This window comes from Gambusia affinis, linkage group LG17 (assembly GCF_019740435.1).
Source record: "Gambusia affinis linkage group LG17, SWU_Gaff_1.0, whole genome shotgun sequence".
Taxonomy (NCBI): Eukaryota; Metazoa; Chordata; class Actinopteri; order Cyprinodontiformes; family Poeciliidae; genus Gambusia; species Gambusia affinis.
Window position 1 is genome coordinate 3,559,525 of NC_057884.1, and position 18,199 is coordinate 3,577,723.

The following is an 18,199-nucleotide window of genomic DNA, read 5'->3' on the forward strand; positions in this document are numbered from 1 at the left end:
CAGTTTTAAATGTGATTTTTTTTTTTTTCTTTCGGCCTCTTTTCATGGACTGAATTTTGGTTTTTGTTTAAGCCACAACAAAAACTGAAAACATCTGAAAACAAAGCAGCTGTGAACATTGGTTCTGCGTCAGCCAGAAAGAGAAACCTACGCTCCGTGATCGAAATATTTAAACGGTTTCTGAAGCTTCTACGCCGAACCTCATGCTTAAAGTGAATATTTTAGAACGGGGGAGGAGATTGACGACAGGAAGTGAGAACGTAGTTTAAGATCTGAGTGGAACAGGTGAAGACCAGCGTCTGTATCGGCCAGAGGGGAACGACGAGGCTGCAGTCGGAGCAGAAATAACTGATGGCGAGGCAGAGAGTTTATTCAAGCGGACTTGAAAAAGGTGGATGTGATTCAGTGAGACAACATCTCTGCTTTCAGTCCGACTTGTTTGGATGACGGGAGCAGAGATGTTTGTGGAGAGTTGGCTGGATGAAGCTTGTTGGAATTCAGACATAATCTTTGTTTTTTGGAGTTTACTTTACAAATGCAGCGCAGCTGTAAGCTGATTATACTTTATGTTCAAATTCATATTTTCACCCAAGAAAAGGAAAGCAAAAGCGTTAAGCAATTAGTTAAAAATAAATAACTTATGCTTCATTTCCATATAAAATCAAATTTGAAGCCGACTCTCCAGATGACTGCAGGTGAGGCGAAGAAACTCAACTTTAAGCCGAGTATAGAAACCTGTTTATGCATTTTTTTTGTTGTTGTATTATTTAATGTGCCTCTTAAAGGCGTCCAATTGGGACGTCAAATTTCTTTTAAGTCATATTTGCAGCGTTTTATAGGAAGTAAAGGTACCATATTTCACTTTACTATGTTGCTATATTTAGGTCACTATGCATATATTTACTGTGCCTGGAAAGTATATGCTACTGTCCCTTTAGCATACATGCCAATCATAGCTTGTATATTGTAGTTTTAAAACAGTTAGAAGCAGAATGATGCAAATTTATTTCCTTGTCATGACTGTTTGTGCTGTAAATGTTTCACAAAACCTAATTGGGTCTTTCTTGCAAGCTAAGGGAAAGCGTAGTGGTCGTCTTTCAGCAACTAGTCGTTGCCACGATGTTTCAACAGCACGTTCTCTGGAATCACACACATTGAAATGTAGGAATATTGGGATGGAAAACTGCAGTGGTTTAGGAAAATGTCAACTTCTTAAAACCTCAGTATACCTTGACACAGGAAGCCAGCCCAGTCTACACCAGCAGCGTCTCCATTACAAATGTGCGCAAAACTTTGACGATATTGCACTAATGTTGAAAAAACACAATTTTGCAAAAGTTTGTACACATGGTAAGTCATTTAAAAAACCATCATCCTCCAACTACTTCCTGTTGTCGTCTTTTTCGTGGTTTCTGCCAGTGGAAACATTCAGGTGTTGATCATGTGACTCATGTGATGCAAAAAAAGTGTTTTCATTGCTGTTTTATGAAATAAACCAATTTTGATACGGCCAAAAAAAAAAAAGAATAAGAGCTCATCCTTGATCCAAACTTTTTTTTTAATAATAGATCGAGAGCTTTTTTCAAAATTGCTCATTTGTTTTTGAAATTTCAAATTCAGGAAATACTAAATGGCCAATGCAAACACAGCTTCTCATGTCTCTGTTCAGTGTGGGTTTTTAAAAAAAATTTTAAGAGAGAATCATTTCTGGTTTTGGTTAATCGTAGCTCAAAGTTTACCATGCTTTGTAATAATACTTGGTTTTTTGGGGGGGTTTTTCTACAGAGAACCTCTTTCAACTCAAGACAAGAAGGGAGATGCGGATCTTCAGAAATCCACGGGAGCTTTAATCTCAGACAAAGACAGAGAACTGGAAACTCTGAGGAACGAGGTGCTCCCATCAGAATCCCACCTTTCAGTCGTTTTTCTGTCGCAGGTGTGGAAAGTCTCTTCCGCCTTTCGCAGATTGCCGTGCTGCGCGGAGAGAACGCCATGGCCAAGACGCTGCAGTCGGCTGTGGAGACGTTGGAGAAGGACAAAGCTCAGCTGCAGAGTCGAGTTTGCACTCTAGAGAAAAGGCTGATGGGAAGCCAAACCTCAGACTCTGAGGGCAAGGAGGCTCCCCCATCAGGTGAGCAAATATTTCTAATAGGGTTTGGATTGTAGTTTGAGAGAAAATCAAAAATGCGTCAGTTTATTTTTTTTTTTTTGCCCATACGCTCTCACAGGCGATCCTGTCCTGCAGCAGCTGAGAGAAGAGAAAGAGTTCGCTGAGGGACAGGTGAGGCCGTCTGCAGACACTCCAATAGATCCAGAAAGATTTGTTTCAACTTGTGCCGTATTATGACGCGTGATTTAAATAATTATCTATACGTTTGGCTCGGTCAGATCAACTTCCTGAACAGCGTGATCGTGGACCTGCAGAGGAAGAACGAGGAGCTGAAGATCAAGTTGAAGAAGCTGGTCTTGTCGGAGTTCAACGGAAACGACGGCACAGACGGGTAAAAGAAAAACACTCAGCTGCAAATATCACTTTGAATATAGATTTGAAGGTAAATCCCTTTGGTTAAAAACTAAAAACACGTCACGCTAAAGCTTATCGGATAAACCACGGAGACTGAGGTTCTCACAGCAGATCTTCATAAAAACAAATTTTCTTCCTGTAATTTAAAGACATTTTTTAAGGTAAATTGTGTCTTTATTATTCATTCTGACAATATTCTTGTAATTAAACATACATTTTTGTAGCCTTGCCCTAAAGTTTCCCGTCAAACAAATCCTAGAGAAGATGATTGAAATAAAAGCCGCTTTTGAAAATATTTGTCGCTCATTTGCAATTTCTTTTTCTAGAAAAAAAGAAAGAAGGAAAAAAAAAAAGTATAAAAATTGAAAAATTGGATGTGGTGTGGAAACAAAAAAATCTAAAGATTTTATTTTTCCGCTGTATCGCCAAACCCTAAGACTCTTCATTTTGTTGCCAAGCTTAAAGCGGAACTTAAAAAAATAAGTGAGCATCGGATCACTGAAAACAAACGGAGGCAGTGGAGACATAATGTAAAAGTCTAAATGTTCTCCTAATGCAGAGATGCAACAAGGAGAACCAACTTACCCTTTCACTGTTCTTATGTTGTTATATGAATGACTGAGGGAAACTTTTCAAATTTAAAAACAGTCCATTATCCTCTATGAAGCTACCACCAACTCAAAAAAAAACTGTATGAAGCAAGCGTCACTCCGTAGAGCATCTTCAGTGATAAATCTGTTAAACGGTGAGTCGGTTCTCTCGTTGTTCTCTCTGACAGGTTCGAGGAAGCGGTGCCAAAGCGTAAAAAGAAGTCGGCTCCTCGTCTGTTCTGCGACATCTGCGACTGCTTCGACCTCCACGACACGGAGGACTGTCCCACGCAGGCGCAGAGCCCCGACTCCATACCTCACACCGCCTACCACGGCAACCCGGCCGACGAGCGGCCCTACTGCGACATCTGCGAGGTCTTCGGCCACTCCACCAACTCGTGTAACGACGACCAGACCTTCTGAGGCACTCCGCCGCCGCCGCCCTCCCGCTCCGTCGCCTGATGCATTTCTTACGCTCCTGCTCCAATAAATCCCTCAGATTATTTCCATAATGTATTTTTATACCGTGTTGATGCGTAGAGCTGCGATCGACTCTCCTGACGTGACCCTTTTGTTCCTCTGAAAGACGGGGTTCTGGTTGCGACGCAGAATGCTCGTCCAAATACGCTCCGTCGGTGCAATATTGATGTTTTTATCCAATGATATTCGCTTTCTGCACTCGTTTTTTTTTTTTTTTACATCCATAGACGTTTTTTTATTTTTTTTTTATTTTTTTTACTAAGTGAAAGTGATTTTCCGCATGTCGTTTCTAGGCTTTTGTTTAGGTGATGCAACTTAATGAAGCACAGTTGAAACTGAAGGGAAACAAAGATCTGCACTGTTTTCATTAACCAATCAGCAGCACTGCCACATGATGCATAAAATAAATGATTTATGCTCAGTTTTAGTAGTTAACGTCTTGGTCCGGTTTAAACGAGTCCAACCTATTTTTTCTCATCTGTACCAAAAGAGCGTTTAAAACACTCCCTGAAACACGTGAGGAAAAACTTTTATTAAAACAAAATCTAACAAATGTGACAACATGATAAAGTTGAAATGTGGATATTTTTGTTTCAAGAGAGCAGCAGTAATTCAGTGTGAAGATCTTAAGTAGGAACATCTAATTTTGCATACAAGACGACAATAACTGGAGCACAAAGGGAAAGTCGGCAACATTTATGGGGAAGAGGAAACCAGATTTATAAATTCATAAGCTGTTGTCAATTTGGAAGAATAATCTTACGTCTTCTCCGCATTTTCTTACATTATAACCACAAACTTTAATGTTCTCTAGCAAACCTCTGGCCCTCAGGAGCTCTATTTATGCTGAGGCTCAGTAACACACACGGACTCTATTTTCATTTCAGCAAATCTCTTGGACTGGATTTTATTTTGGGGCATCGGAGTGATCGAGGCTGAATACAAAACTATTTGTAAAAATTGTCCTCTTTTCATCTTAAGACAATTTGCTGCAGTGAATTTTATTCTGGGGCATTAAAATGAAGAGATTTGAACAAAAATAGAGATTTCTACCTGTTAATAAGAAATGTCGATTTTCGTTCCAGGTCTTTTTTTTTTTTGTTTGTTTGGTTTTTTTTTTGCTCCATTTCATAAAATCCCAATAAAATATGATAAGATTTGTGGTTATAACGTTAGAACATGTGAGCAATATGAATTAATTTGCAAGACATCAGCTCTCAAATCAGGCTTTGCAATGATGCTTATCTTGAAACATTTTCTTATTCTGGAAATATTACAACTTCTGATCAGAATATCAGCGATCCTCTATGTATCCTCTGAGCACAGATTTATTATTTAACCATTTTTATTTTTGAAGCTATGACTTATTACCACTTAAATTATATATTTTTTTATTAACGGTGGCATTTTCTTTCCCCACAAAGTTACAACGTGTTTATGAAAACATACCAGCTTTTCAAAACCCTTGTAGTTTGACCGACGTCGGCACTGAATGGTACCTGATGGAAACGATGGGTGATGTTCTATTCTTGGCCTGTAGAAAGCAGATGCAGAATTCATTTGGTTGGGGGAAAAAAAAACTTAACAGACAACTTATTGCTTTACGTTTCTGCGACAGCTTTAAGGGGAGCTTTCCGTCGCAGTTTGCTTTAAGGTTAAGATTTCAACCCTCTAGTCCGACACGCGTCTCCTCAGCTTCTTGTCTTCTAGGTCAGGGATGAACACATCTGCGTTTTCATCTTCCTGCGCATCGCCGGCGAAAGTGACGGGAGGTTTGATGAAGTTCCGTTTTGTTATTTGTCTCCTGATGTTTTGGAAGCCAGCGACCGTTCTTACAGGGAAATAAGCTAGCACTGGTGAAGTTCAACGCCTGTAGTAGGACTACTGTAGCACAGGAGACCGACGTGGCGTCTAGCCTGGTATTGCACTCTCCACTTTAAAGATTTGGTGTTTCAGCAGGCTGTGGTCTGCAGTTGTGACATTTTATTTTTATTTTTATTTTTTGGGAATACTGCTCTCCAAAGCTAAGAGTTGACATTTTGGTTGTAAAGCTTATTCACTTTCAGAACTGGAATAAAATTCAAGACATTCTGTTCTTCCTATTGTGATTACCGTAACAGATTTCCTTATTTCGACCTTGCCCTTAAAGCTACAGTATGTAACTTTATCTTTATATATATATAAAAAAAAAGTTTTTTACATGTTTGGTAAAACCGTCACTCTGTCCTGACTGTATGTTATGAGACAGATAATCTGCCATCTCCTCCAACTTCTTTCTAATCTATTATAGCGATCTGCAAAAATGCACAGCTCCCAGTCAAAAACAATCAGAGCTAGTAGGAGTGTCTCAGCGCTGTCAATCATATTCCTGTACTTGCTGCTAAATGCACTATTGGTGTATTCACACTCACTGCGTTTTGAGCATCAGGCGCGTCTGTTTTACAATCAATGTCCCTGTGGAGCGTCGGACCTGTTGGGCGCGCTCGACGATTCGAACGGTTCACGTAGACTTTGAATGTTACCAGATGAGCCTGATGCTCAAAACGCGTTTGGTGTGAACGCACCATAGTGGCAGAGAAACAGCTCACCGTTACAGGAAAACGTTTTATCAGCCGTCTTCGGCGGCCATGTTAACTAGCCTTAGCATTCGTGGTTGACTCAACTGTCGGCCAGACGCTGTAGCGTAGCAAAGAGCAAGGAGGGGAGTCTGAACGGTGCATGATTGACAGCGCTAACTCCTGGCCCTGATTGGTTGTTTCTGACTGAGCGGTGTATTTCTGTAGTTAATACTAGAAGACAGAAGTGTTCTTTTTTTTTATATACAGATTAACTGTTGGGTTTTTTTTAATAGTGATAGTTTTAACAAATATGTAAATGTGCGTTTCTTATAAAATTCACATACTGGAGCTTTAATGCTTTTTGTTTTTCCTCAGCTAATCACAGACCCCTATGATGATTTAATTGAAATAATGCTCCATGAACATGATGGTTAGAGACGGTGTGTGTATGTTGGAACTGAAATTGTAGTTTTTTTTTTATTAAGTAGTACATATATAAGTAACTTAGCGAAAATATAATGGGACTAATACCCAACAAGCATTTATTTAGTTAAAAATACACCTAAGCAATATCTAAATGCTCCTGGCCATATGCATATGGCCCATACATATGTAGACTAAAATTGGTATGTATTTGATCTAGAATTGAACATTTTTTATTTCTAATTTCGGTTTTTTGATATTTATCAGGAGTCTAAATGTAGACTTGTTTAAGCCTAGATTAACAAGCAAAAAAACTTTTAAACATGTGCTACACAAAAGCACAAATGCAAATAATATGATTGTTTATGTGTACTGCCCATAGTTTTGTTGTCGCTGTAAAATGTCCTTTGTTTAAAAAATTTTTTTTTTTTTTAATCCAAATCATGATGGTTTTATGAGCAGCTTGATCACGGAGGGGCTGTTTGAGACTTTGTGGTTCTGGTTGGAAATGAAGGTTGATGAGGAGCTGCGGGTGTTTTCCTTCCATTAAACGAAACCCAGAAAACATCTTCAGTTCTCATTGAAATCCCAGAGGAAAGTGTGTGTTGCTCCCATCCACCAGCACAGTACAGATGTGGAAATCTGTCATATTTGCCACAAATGCTCAACAAAAATAGTGTCTTTTTATGACCATAAAAGAAAAAGAAAGTATCAAAAGTGGAACAGTTAATCTTTGTTTTTCCTAAGTATACTTTTGTCTATTTTATTTTGCTTTATGTCATGTTTTTATTTATTTTTCCAGTTATAAATACTGGTGTCATAAACGAGCTTTAGCTTTGGAGCTCAATATTCACTCTGTTCTCTAGCTGAGCTAAAGCTAACAAGCTACTGGCTTGAGCTTTTTGTTGAAGGCTAAACGTGCACACGCAGATTTTCTAAGGTGGAATTTAATTTCCTTAAATTAAACTCCTGTAGCAACCACCTTTGGCCATGTTTTGTTCTAAAGCACAAATGTTTGGATCATATTGAATCTTCCCGTGTAAAAGTGATGCACCGAACTGTTGACACTAGTCTCTGTAAATACTAACAAGAGGTTTCCTTCTGACGCATGTGTACACGGTGCCATAAAACAGAAATACAGCTTTTAACGTGTGCTTTTAAGTACAAGTATAGAGGTTTACACTCCCAGTGGGAAAACGTTTGTTGAAAACTCTATGCCTTGTGTGCTTTTCAAGTGATGACTCTTAATTGTTGGTGTAATGTTTTATATATGTAACATCTGCACAGACAAGTATTTTACAGACGTGGATATGATGTAAAATGTCACTGTTTTCTATGTACTGTATATTCCTGAATGGTCCAATAGAAATTCTACGACGGGTTTTCTGTTGTCCTGATTTCTTTTTAGTTTTTCCGGCCGTATCCATTGGCATCTTTTAGTCGACAGGAACAAGATTAGATTTTAAACAAGAGTCTGAATTAAAAAGAAAATGTAAACATGGGTAATTCCTTTAAGTCTCACATGACAGTTAAATAACTGGCATCAATAATAGTTTAGTTTGGCATTTTCCTTTTAATCGACACAAATGTAACACAGAAGTGGCAACACAATTTCTGTTTGTATTTCAAGCAACAACTGTCCCTCTTCTGTTTTTCAAAGATCAAAAGCTGCTGAACAGCTTTTTAAATTTTGTTTTCTACAGCTATTCTGGTGATTGTTTGCAATCACTCCGATCTTTAGATTATCGATTAGAGTTATCTGTCAACTGTTTTTTCTGACCTCATTAGATCAAATGAATAGTTTGTTTGTTTTTTTAAGTACATCAATGCTTCACAAAAGGGCATTTTGGTCAAACACACTTTCCTGATTTTACTAAATAATTAAATTATCCACTTCTTAACCATTTTATAATTTATGAGACATGTTAAACATTGCGAATGAGCAAAATCTTTGCAGCATGGCACGGAGGCACTCATAGATGCTCTTTTCTCAAATAAATGCATTGACAAGTCATGGCAGAAACAACGATCCCAAAGCGTCACGCTCTGTGGTCCCACTTGAGTTTTAGCAAATTCCCAATAGAAATTAGAATAGCATGTGTAGCAGGTACAAAGTTTATCTGTAGATTGTCACAACGTGAACATATGCTCATACATAAGAAACTAATGGAGAATAACTATTTTACAAAGCCTTAATAAAACGTGAAGAGGTTTATTTAATGTAGAATTTGCAAACCCAGCTCAGCTCGAGTTTCTATGGATGATTTTGTTCTAAATGGCGCCCTCTTCTGTTCAATGAAAAAAAAAAATCAGAAAAAAAAATCTAATTTGATTTAAGCAAATCTTTCATAAAGTAATCCTTGAGACATGAAGTTAATTTACAATAATTGGCTTGGTGTAGTAATTGTTTAAAATACCAGTGGAAAAATGCAACAAACTGGTCAATAGTCATAAAAAAATAGATTTCCACGGATAAATCATTTTCAACATGTTTTTCAAAGCAAAACATTAGTAAATATAAACCCATTATGGTAATTGTTTTGAAACTATCATCTTTTCATACCTGTCAAGTTTCTTTCCGGCCACGTTCCCGTATTATTATTTCCCAGTAAATATCCAGTATTACTTGATACATTATGAATTTACGTCTTTGTATATTGTTCGAATGTTATTATGCTCAACATTTTTAATTTTATTTTAATTTGTTTATTTATTTACTTATTTATTTATTTATTTATTTATTTTTGCCTAAATCCCTTTTGGCCATTATTTTTTAGTGACGACATTGACGAGTCAGAGAGAAAATGTTCTCTCTTTTATTTTGAAATTTCTCCTGTATTACTCTGAAAAGCCAGGCTGGACGAGCGCTAATGACGTCAGGTCTTTACATCTGTACGTCATTTGTATCAAAAGTTGGTGAGACGCTTCGTGAAATTTAAGGCAACAACATAAACTATCGTATTACTTCTACTACTTCGTTTTAATTTACAATATTTATGTTACATCGCCTTCACACTGTTAAACTGCTGCATTGGTTTAATCTAGACTATTTCACAGTTACGTTTGCGTCAGTAAAGGCTGCGATACGTTCACTGTTGTTTAGTATTTTAAAGCCAGCTGTCAGCTTTTCCTCTCCGCTATGCCATCAGCCGAAGCTCAACAACGAGAATGACGCCGCAGGAGAGTAGACACGGGCTGAATGTGGATGTGACGTAAGGAGCGGGAAACAGCTGTGACATCATGGACGGCCGAAGAAGACTGTTTACCTCCGGCGACAGCGCCTTTCTGCGAGCAGACGGTAACCAGCTGACGCATCGCCGTCCCTGTCCATTTAAGTTGCGGCTCCACCGCAGTGTTATGATGCTTATGATGAAGTTTTTTTCCAGCCATGTAACTTTCATTATTTGTTTCAGACGGCCCAGCTACACTGTGGCACAGCACTCCAGTTAAAGAGGTCTGGCTTTTACTGTTGTCCGTCAAATTTGTGCCATTTCCGGTCTGGATACGTTCAAAATGTACACAACTTCTTAAGAGGCCCAAATAATTGTGTCTTTGGGTTGTGTTTCATAGTGATAACCAGAAGGAGTGCGTTTTCTACTGGTTTTCAGAAAAGTAGTGGTTCTCCACTTGATGGCAAACAGCCATGTGGTCCAAACAGAGGTTCGCCAACGCAGTGGGTCCAGAGTTCTGATGGAGTCCCAACAGATTCCTGCTGTGGTCACAACGTACGAGGTGCTGAGGTAAGGTCAAAACTAGCTTCTGTCTGCGTCTTATTTATCACCACAGCGAATGACAAGGTTTATTTATTTATTTATTGCTAATTTAAATAGAACATATACTCAGACTAAAACATTAAGGATATGTCTCTACCAAATATGGGAGGAATTAAAAAATAAAAAAACATAAAGGAGAGCTAAAAGCTAATGTCATGAAAGTTCAGTAGTGAATGAAAGAAAAACATATTTTCAAATATATTCCATTTAGATTTTAGCTTCCGAATAAAGTAATGGAGTACATATACTCCATTACTGGTGTATGGAGTGGTAGCAAAGAGAAATGGAATCTTTTACATAATTTTACATATCTATTTTTAGGCCTGTTGCAATAAGTAATAAATCAATTAATTGCGTGATAAATTCATAATTCAACTTCATAATTTATTTTGTTTGTTGTTTCTGTTGTTTTATTTACTTTGGATAATTAAATGTCCTCCGGTTCCAGTGTTAAAAGTTCACTAGAATTTAAATCTTATTGAATCTTTGAGATCATTATGCCATTACCAGTATAGCACCTGGAAATGATTTAAAAACAACAATATTATCGTTTATCACAATAACTTCTGGGACAATGATCTGTTTCTGTAAATATCTTGACACAACTTCATAGAGAAGGAAGAGAAGATGGATGGATGGATGGATGGATGGATGGATGGATGGATGGACGGATGGAAGGTGGGATTATCAGCAGATAAATGAATGGATGGATGGTAAAAAAAAACTTCCAGACAATGGGGTAGAGTACAATATCTGGAAATAAAAATACATTTCCATATTTACCCATACCTTTTAAAACACATACAGTAAATCAAGTTCAGTTCTTTTCCAGACTGATGTTGGTTAATAAACTAATAAACCTGACTGCTTCCTTCCTCTTTTGATGTTTTCCATGAAGTTTCCTGTGAAGGACCTGAGTAGCTCCACCATCCAGAGGCAGAGGAGGGAGCTCCAGCTGCTGATGGCCGAGCTGAAGGACAGAGAGCGAGAGCTGAACGCCATGTCGTCTTCCCATCAGAGACAGCAGCAGGCCTGGGAACAAGACCGTCAGTCTGCGCTGGTGCTGGAGCAGAGGTGTTCTCGTTTGGATGGTGAGAGCACAGAATGCTGTTAAAGGGCCAGTATTGTGGAAAATCGACTTTTTATATAATACTTCCTTTACATCATGTTATGATGAAGCAATCTGATTGGAGGATCAGATTGCTTTATGTTCAAAAACTTGCTAAGAGCGTTGCCGTGATTCTTTCATACATGGCAACCATTCAGCTGTGCAAAATGCCTGGGTGGACTTAGCTCCGCCTTCAAGACGCGACTCCTCCTTCGACAGATTCCGAGCTTCCGCCACACAGAGCAGCCCTCTCCCACAACTGACGCAGCACCAACCCATCCCGTCTCTTTGCTGGATTGACAGAAAATGCGTGAACTGAATTACACCAACACACAGCGGAATGAGAAATTGTGCAAGCGTTAATCTTCTGAGACCAGTCACTATTATTTTGAGATGAATCTGTTTTCATGCAAAAACTTTCCTCTCACTTGATGGCATTTGGCAAATGCCTCGTGTGTGTGTGTGCGTGTGTGTGTGTGTGTGTTTTCTCACAGATGAGTTGCAGAGGTGCAACGAGGTGACCGGTGTCCTGACTAAACACGTGTGGGTTGTGGAAAGCAGAGAGAAAGAGGCGCAGACGGAGCTTGGTGATGCTAAGCAGCTGCTGTGTCAGCTGGAAAAGAAGCAGCAGCAACTCAGCCAAAAGTGTCAGGACTACGAGGTAACGTCTGTCTGCCCAGTTGTACAGCTGCTTGTGTTCGCAGTAGTGGCGGGACTCCATTAAAACTTTTAATAGAGTCAATTACAACGTCTGTGCTTCATTGAAACATGAATATCAACAAAGTAATAAATGTGTTCAATTCAGAAACCACTTTATTCTGCATAACTGTTGAATAAATAGACTGAAGAACAAATATATTTGTTATTTTAATCTGTTATTCAGGTTATTCAACCATCAAAAAAAATTAGTATTCTACTTATTCGGAAGGGATCTTCTCTGTGGATGCTAACATTAGCATTGGAGGTGTCTGTGCTACTGCTACATGTTTAGCATTGAGATGCTATTTTAGGCTTGAATAATTTCACTGACAGGCTAACTCTTTTTAGCACACCTTGAACATGACAATAGTCTTTTCCAACATCCAGTCAGATTGGCTTTGTCCTCCATGGCTGTTGTTTGCGGATAGATTAGCGGATGTACCAGAAATGTGCAACATAGACTCTGGCCAGACCGTTTGCATGTAAAATAGAATGGATATGCAATTAATTGCCTTAAAATCTTTTACATTGATATCCTGTCGATGTGAAAATATCTATTAATTGCATTAATACATATTAATATAATTAATAAACCTTCACAATTTTACAAGAGTTTGGAAAAATTGTAACTTGTGTTTTTTTGTTGTTGTTGTTTTTTATACTTCCAATTCCCCACCTAATCCAACCTCAGTCCCAGTCAAACAAATATTTTTTTTATTTTTCAGAGGCAGCCAATGAAAAAGAGAGGCTGGAAAAATGAGGCCTGGTTTTAAGTGGTTTGTGATTTTTTTTCCAGGCAAAGAACCAGAGCCTCAGCTCCGCTGTCATGGCTCTGTCCACACAAGTTGGTTCTCTGCAGGTCCGAGAGGAAGAACTGAGTTCAATGCTCAAGCTGAAAGTAAATCCCTCAGACTCATAACTGAATCCAACATTCCTCACACATGTGACGCTATCACTGCTCCGCGTGCGTCTCTGTCAGGACAAAGACGTGATCGAAGCCTCCGGTCGTCACCTGGAGCTGTCGGCGAGGCTCCAGGACCTGGAGACGTCGCTGGCGGAGAGCCGCTCTGAGGAGAACAAGCTGCTGAGAGACTTGGAGGAAATGAAGCGCCGTTACAGAGAAGCGAAGCTCGAGGTCTCCCAGCTCAGAGGTAACAAACTACGACTTCAGTCTGAAAACTATGAGAGCTGTCGGTGTTTATAGGAGAAACAAATCAGATTTTCCAGTGTCTGACGAGCTGATCACCAATCAGAAGAAAAGAAGAAGATTCTTTCACAGCTTCATCTGTAATGATGCGACATTACTGACGTGAAGTTTTCTGATCATTAAAGAACAAAATGTAACTTTGCAACTGGCTCATGCTGATAAAGTGTTGAAGAAAATAACATGAAAAAGCTGTTTCTTGGCTAAGTTATCAAATATGTGTGGATATAGTTTTTATTCCTTGAGTTAACTACCCTTTATGCTTTAATGGTTCACTGGTTTGTTTTATGTGAACTAGTAAATAAAAACACAGTAACCTTAAAAATGTGTGGAAATGCATTTAATGAATACAAATGATATTTTCCTTTCGAAAAGTTGAACTATTGTTAAAGAAGGTTTTAAAAATAGTGATTCGGATGAATGTGTTTATTTTTTTACAAGTTGTAGTTTCTTCATCTTATCATCCAGAACAACTGAAAGTCTTTGTCTTTAAAAGGATGAGCCTAGAGGCAGGTTGTGTGTTGGACACCATAAACGGATCGGTTGTACGTCAGTATTTTCTTGACTGAGATGTTCGGGTTTAATCTGCGTGTCGCTGTGTTTGCAGTGGAGCTGCAGCAGCAGGTGAGTCAGAGCAGCAGGCAGAGAGAGGAGATCATCCGTCTGAAGCAGGAGCTCCAGCTGCTCCACACGGACCTGGCCCTGACTGGTACGTCACATGATCAGCCTCCTTCTACATAAATCCTCAAATTACCCTGAAAATGGTCTCAAAACTACAATATTATCATTTATCGCGATAGCATTGTAGTTTTGTAGTTTTGACTCGCATTGTTCGCTGCTTCAGTTAAACACTTCATAATGCTGCCAATACCAAATGGTCAACCACACTCACAAAATGGCAACAAGATAGAAATAAACATTGGCTACTAATATTGGCTCAGTTTTACTCACCGATACCGATATGTTAAAAAAATTACTAAAACTGGCCGATACCGATGTACCGATACATTGTGCATCCCCAATCTAAATGTAATCTTGCTGAGCCTGGTTTCAGTGGGTTTTTTTATCATTGTTTGGTCATAGTTAAATTTAGTCAGTTCCTTAGTTTGACATTAACGTTGCATATTTTAGCTTAAACTTCGCCGTACTACAAAGTTTTTTTTTCATATATCTAATCATCCGTTGTATTCTGTCAAGTTCACTTTCTTAGCTGTTGTTTTCATTATTACCATTAAATTAAACGTTTCCTGTGGTTGTGTTTTATATGTTTTATGTCTTAGAGTGAAATCCAGTTTTTCTACTAAGTACTTATATTATATAGCTCAGTATGTGTTACCTTCCTCATGTAGCTGGATTTTCAAACATTTCGAAAACCATGTGTTATTTCTCTTCCATTTCAGAATTCTGCACTACTCTTCGTTGGGCAGTCGCACGAACTCCACAAAAAATATGTTTCGGTTTGCAGTTGTAATGTAATAAAATGTGAAAAGGTTCAATATAGAGCTAAACTAAAACTCATCTCTCTTGTTCTGTTGCTTCAGTTTTCGGCAGGTCTGTGATTTCCATCTCTAGCAGGCGTGTCAGAAACCTCCGATTGTCAGATAAAGTCCAACCTGCTGGTCTTTGCTGTTAACAGGCGAGGGCGAGAGCTGGAAGGACGAGCTGCTGGAGCTGTCTCACTCCAAGCAGGAGCGCATCATGTCGGAGCTGCTCTGCCTGCAGCAGGTACGGCGCCGGATGACAGAGAGCAGCTGCTGCTAAATGTTACTGAAGCGCTCTTGTGTCTTTCCCTTGTTCCTCCTGCCCCATGTGGAGGGGATTTTCCTGTTCGTCTGCATTCCTCGCTGTGTTCCTGCGGCGCTCTCACTCTCACTACGTGGTTCCGGTTCGCTGTCGCGAACATAAAATTAAATCCCGTCTTTTCCTCTGCATCAGGGGTGTCAAACTCAATTTAATTTTGGGCCAAATCTAGATCATGAGTGTTCTTAAAGGGCCGGTAGTGCTAGAATCCATTTCTAAAACCCGTTAAACTGTTAAAATATAAACACATTCTTAAAATTAAATAATATTAAACATCTTTTCAGTCCCTCCAGAAGTTTGCGATAGTTTTGGGGATTTTTTTTTGTGCAAATTCTTGATTTGTCAAGTCAAATCAAGAATATGATTTGAGTCTTTTTCAGGTCTGAATATGTAAAAAAAATAGAGTATGGACAAAAGTCGTAATTCGTAACTTTATTCTGCATCTCATTGAAAGCAATCCATCTGTCTGTTAGTCCGCCAAATTTTATACATTAAGAAATTCTACCATTAAACTTCACATATTTATATGAATGTCCCATCAGTGTGGAACTTTAACTCTGACTGGAGAAACGTGTTGCACTTTTCATGGCGAACCCCACAAGAAGGAGCAGCAAAGATTTTTCTGCTTGTGTGTGTTTTCCAGGTGTGTGAGAACCAGAGGAGTGACCTGCAGCTGCTGCGGCTGAACCAAGAAAGCACACAGAGAGCTCAGAGGGAAACGCACCGTCAGCGATTACCTAGCAGGTGACAAGAAAATCAGTTTTCTTTCCTCATAAATCCAGGACCAACAAAAAAATCTGAAATTAGAGAATTTTTGGAGAGAAAGTTTTGATCTGCTAGAAGACGGCAACAATCATCGCTGAATGTATCTCAAAGTTAAAAACATCAGAGTGAATGTGGTGGAGCGTTGAATCCTGCAGGTGTGACCGGCCTTAACGAGCTGAACGCCTTTGTGTCCCAGCCAGGGCGAATCGGCCTGTGACTCTGCGGACGTTCGGTCCCTGAAGAACCTGAGACCTGATCTTGAGACCTCACCAGCAGCTGCTGGCGTTCACGACTCCAACAGCAAACCTGGAGGCTTTCCAGCAAACATGACGGATGTAAGATATTTTCTAAAACTTGTTTTAAAGGGGCATCACTGTGTAAAATTGATTTTTTTTTGTGTGTGTTTGTTTTCAGTTTTGCATCATGTCATGTTATTCCCTCATCAAAAACATACCTGGAGTGTTGCTTTGATTCTTTCATGCATGTTTGATAAATCCCGTAATCTCCCGTGGCAACCACTTAGCTGTGCAAGACGCTTGGGTGGACCTAGCTCCGCCTTTAAGACGCAGCTCCTCCTCTGAGCTGCTTGGATGCAGCAGCTCAGAGGAGCTGCTCAACTTTCACATCACAGAGCACCCATCCCTATGCTACTCCCCCAATCAGCTCCTTCAGACTAGCCAGCAGCAATTAGCAAACACCTGCTGGCACTGAACTCATTATAGGAGCTGCTTCTCAGTGAAACGCTGGTAAAAATGTTGTTAAAGGATGGGTATCGGCTGAAATTAGTCATTTATTTAAGCATATCGGTCAGTTAAATAAAACTGGGCCAATATCCATCTTGTTGGAGGAGGAGGGGACTGGTCATGTGACAGTGATAGCGGGGTGTTTAATTCAGAAAAGCAGTGATAAAGTCAGCAGAGTGGTTGATTTTTTTTGTACATTTTTTTTAGGGGGGCATCAAAAGAAGGGGTACACCGATAAATCCGCCAGCTGATAAATTGGCCCCAGTTTTGTTGATTTTAAGTGATTGGGAGATCTTGCTATATTTAGGAACATTTCAGATCAAAAAATTAATATCGGCCAAAATCAGTATTAGCAGCTCAGGCCTTTTAAAGATTGGTAATCAGCAATTAGCAAGAAAACCGCAATCGGTGTTGAAAGGATAGTGGAAGATATACAGAAATATATAATATTGGTAAATAACGATAATCGGCCAAAGCAGTGATATTTATATCAGATATCAATATCGGCCCAGATCATCATTTTAATGCTATCTTACGGGAAACTATCATTGCAACCAAACCATCTCCACTGAGAAACATGGTGGTGGCAGTATCATGCTTTTCTTCAGCAGGGCCTGGGAAGCTTGGGGAAAGATCAAAATGTTCCAAGGGATTTAAACTGAACATCTAACATACGAAGTGCTTCTCTGGAGCTTTATGCGCTCTAACGACTGGGTCTCCTGTCTGCGTCTCATCAGGTTGCCGATCAGCTGTCAGCATGTTCTCTACAGCAGCCGTTGGGCAACTCCAGGTTGCTTCCAGGAGCTCCCGAAAGCATCAGCAGCAGCTTCAGACATCACGTCTCCACTGGTTGTGATTCCAACTGCGGGAGCGCTCAGCCACACACAGCCCACCACCACCCGAACACCACGATACCCACGGTACAGAGAGGGTGTGGCAGCCTGGATGGTGGAGAAGCTCCTCCAAGTCTGAGCGTGTAAAGATGCAACCGCTTTGTTTTCCCCAGCAGCCGAGTGACGCTCCACCCAAAGCCTCCATCACAATGTCAGCCAGCGAGACGGAGGGGTTTGACCACAGAGTGGATTTCCTCTATAAATCACAAACTTTCAACTTCTCCAATCAGAGCAGCGAATAACGGTGTTATTGTGTCTGAGAAGAAGAGACTTTGCTTTTACCTCAGGAAAAGAAAATAATGTTAAAATGACCTCAGTGTTTTTTTTATCTTATATTTTTAATATTTTGTACAATCTTATAATCTGTTGTAAATCCGATTTACTTAATATTTCTTTTAACCATAAGTCGTTTTTACATAATGTGTTGTGTGAAGTGGGGGTGAGGTGAAACCAGTCCTGTCGGTCTTTCCAGTTCCACTGCCTTCACATGGTGACTCAGGAAATACCTAAAGCTTTGTCTTGCTTTTACGTCTTGTTGCCTGGATCATCTCACACTACTTTTTTTTTGTTTTTGTTTTTTAATAAAGATTTATCTTTTACATTCCATATCCCCTCTTCTTATTTAGTTTATCTACTTTT

At 39.4% G+C, this 18,199-nt stretch overlaps 2 protein-coding genes across 7 annotated transcripts in view; both read left to right on the forward strand.

Annotated features, from left to right (window-relative positions):
- clip1b (CAP-GLY domain containing linker protein 1b) overlaps positions 1-6,984 on the forward strand; it is a 35,265-nt gene extending 28,281 nt beyond the window's left edge. For all 5 annotated transcript variants that reach the window (XM_044096680.1, XM_044096676.1, XM_044096677.1 and 2 more), the window contains 5 exons: positions 1,786-1,891; positions 1,966-2,131; positions 2,229-2,281; positions 2,389-2,501; positions 3,303-6,984. In XM_044096680.1, the coding sequence (XP_043952615.1) occupies positions 1,786-1,891; positions 1,966-2,131; positions 2,229-2,281; positions 2,389-2,501; positions 3,303-3,537 (673 nt within the window). In that variant the 3' untranslated portion in view covers positions 3,538-6,984. The remainder of the gene's footprint in view (positions 1-1,785; positions 1,892-1,965; positions 2,132-2,228; positions 2,282-2,388; positions 2,502-3,302) is intronic.
- A 2,493-nt stretch (positions 6,985-9,477) lies between these two features.
- On the forward strand, positions 9,478-18,166 carry ccdc62 (coiled-coil domain containing 62). 2 transcript variants are annotated; one of them, XM_044096683.1, is made up of 13 exons: positions 9,478-9,873; positions 9,989-10,029; positions 10,184-10,315; positions 11,247-11,439; positions 11,951-12,117; positions 12,952-13,053; positions 13,135-13,306; positions 13,967-14,068; positions 14,996-15,084; positions 15,803-15,903; positions 16,121-16,259; positions 17,405-17,587; positions 17,677-18,166. In XM_044096683.1, the coding sequence occupies exons 1-13, from the start codon at positions 9,816-9,818 to the stop codon at positions 17,800-17,802; spliced, it is 1,605 nt and encodes a 534-aa protein (XP_043952618.1). In that variant the 5' UTR covers positions 9,478-9,815; the 3' UTR covers positions 17,803-18,166. The 2 variants fall into 2 exon arrangements, with proteins under 2 accessions (XP_043952618.1, XP_043952619.1); XM_044096684.1 differs by lacking the exon at positions 9,478-9,873 and having other exon boundaries at positions 9,880-10,029; positions 10,146-10,315.
- Positions 18,167-18,199: the final 33 nt, after the last annotated feature.

What these genes read in the sequence shown, in the direction of transcription:
- ccdc62 (XM_044096683.1), top strand. Translation starts at nt 9,816, where the DNA reads ATGGACGGCCGAAGAAGACTGTTTACCTCCGGCGACAGCGCCTTTCTG. An exon ending in AAAAGTGTCAGGACTACGAG is followed by an intron (nt 12,118 to 12,951) that starts GTAACGTCTGTC and finishes TTTTTTTTCCAG; the next exon opens with GCAAAGAACCAGAGCCTCAG. An exon ending in TTCCAGCAAACATGACGGAT is followed by an intron (nt 16,260 to 17,404) that starts GTAAGATATTTT and finishes GCGTCTCATCAG; the next exon opens with GTTGCCGATCAGCTGTCAGC.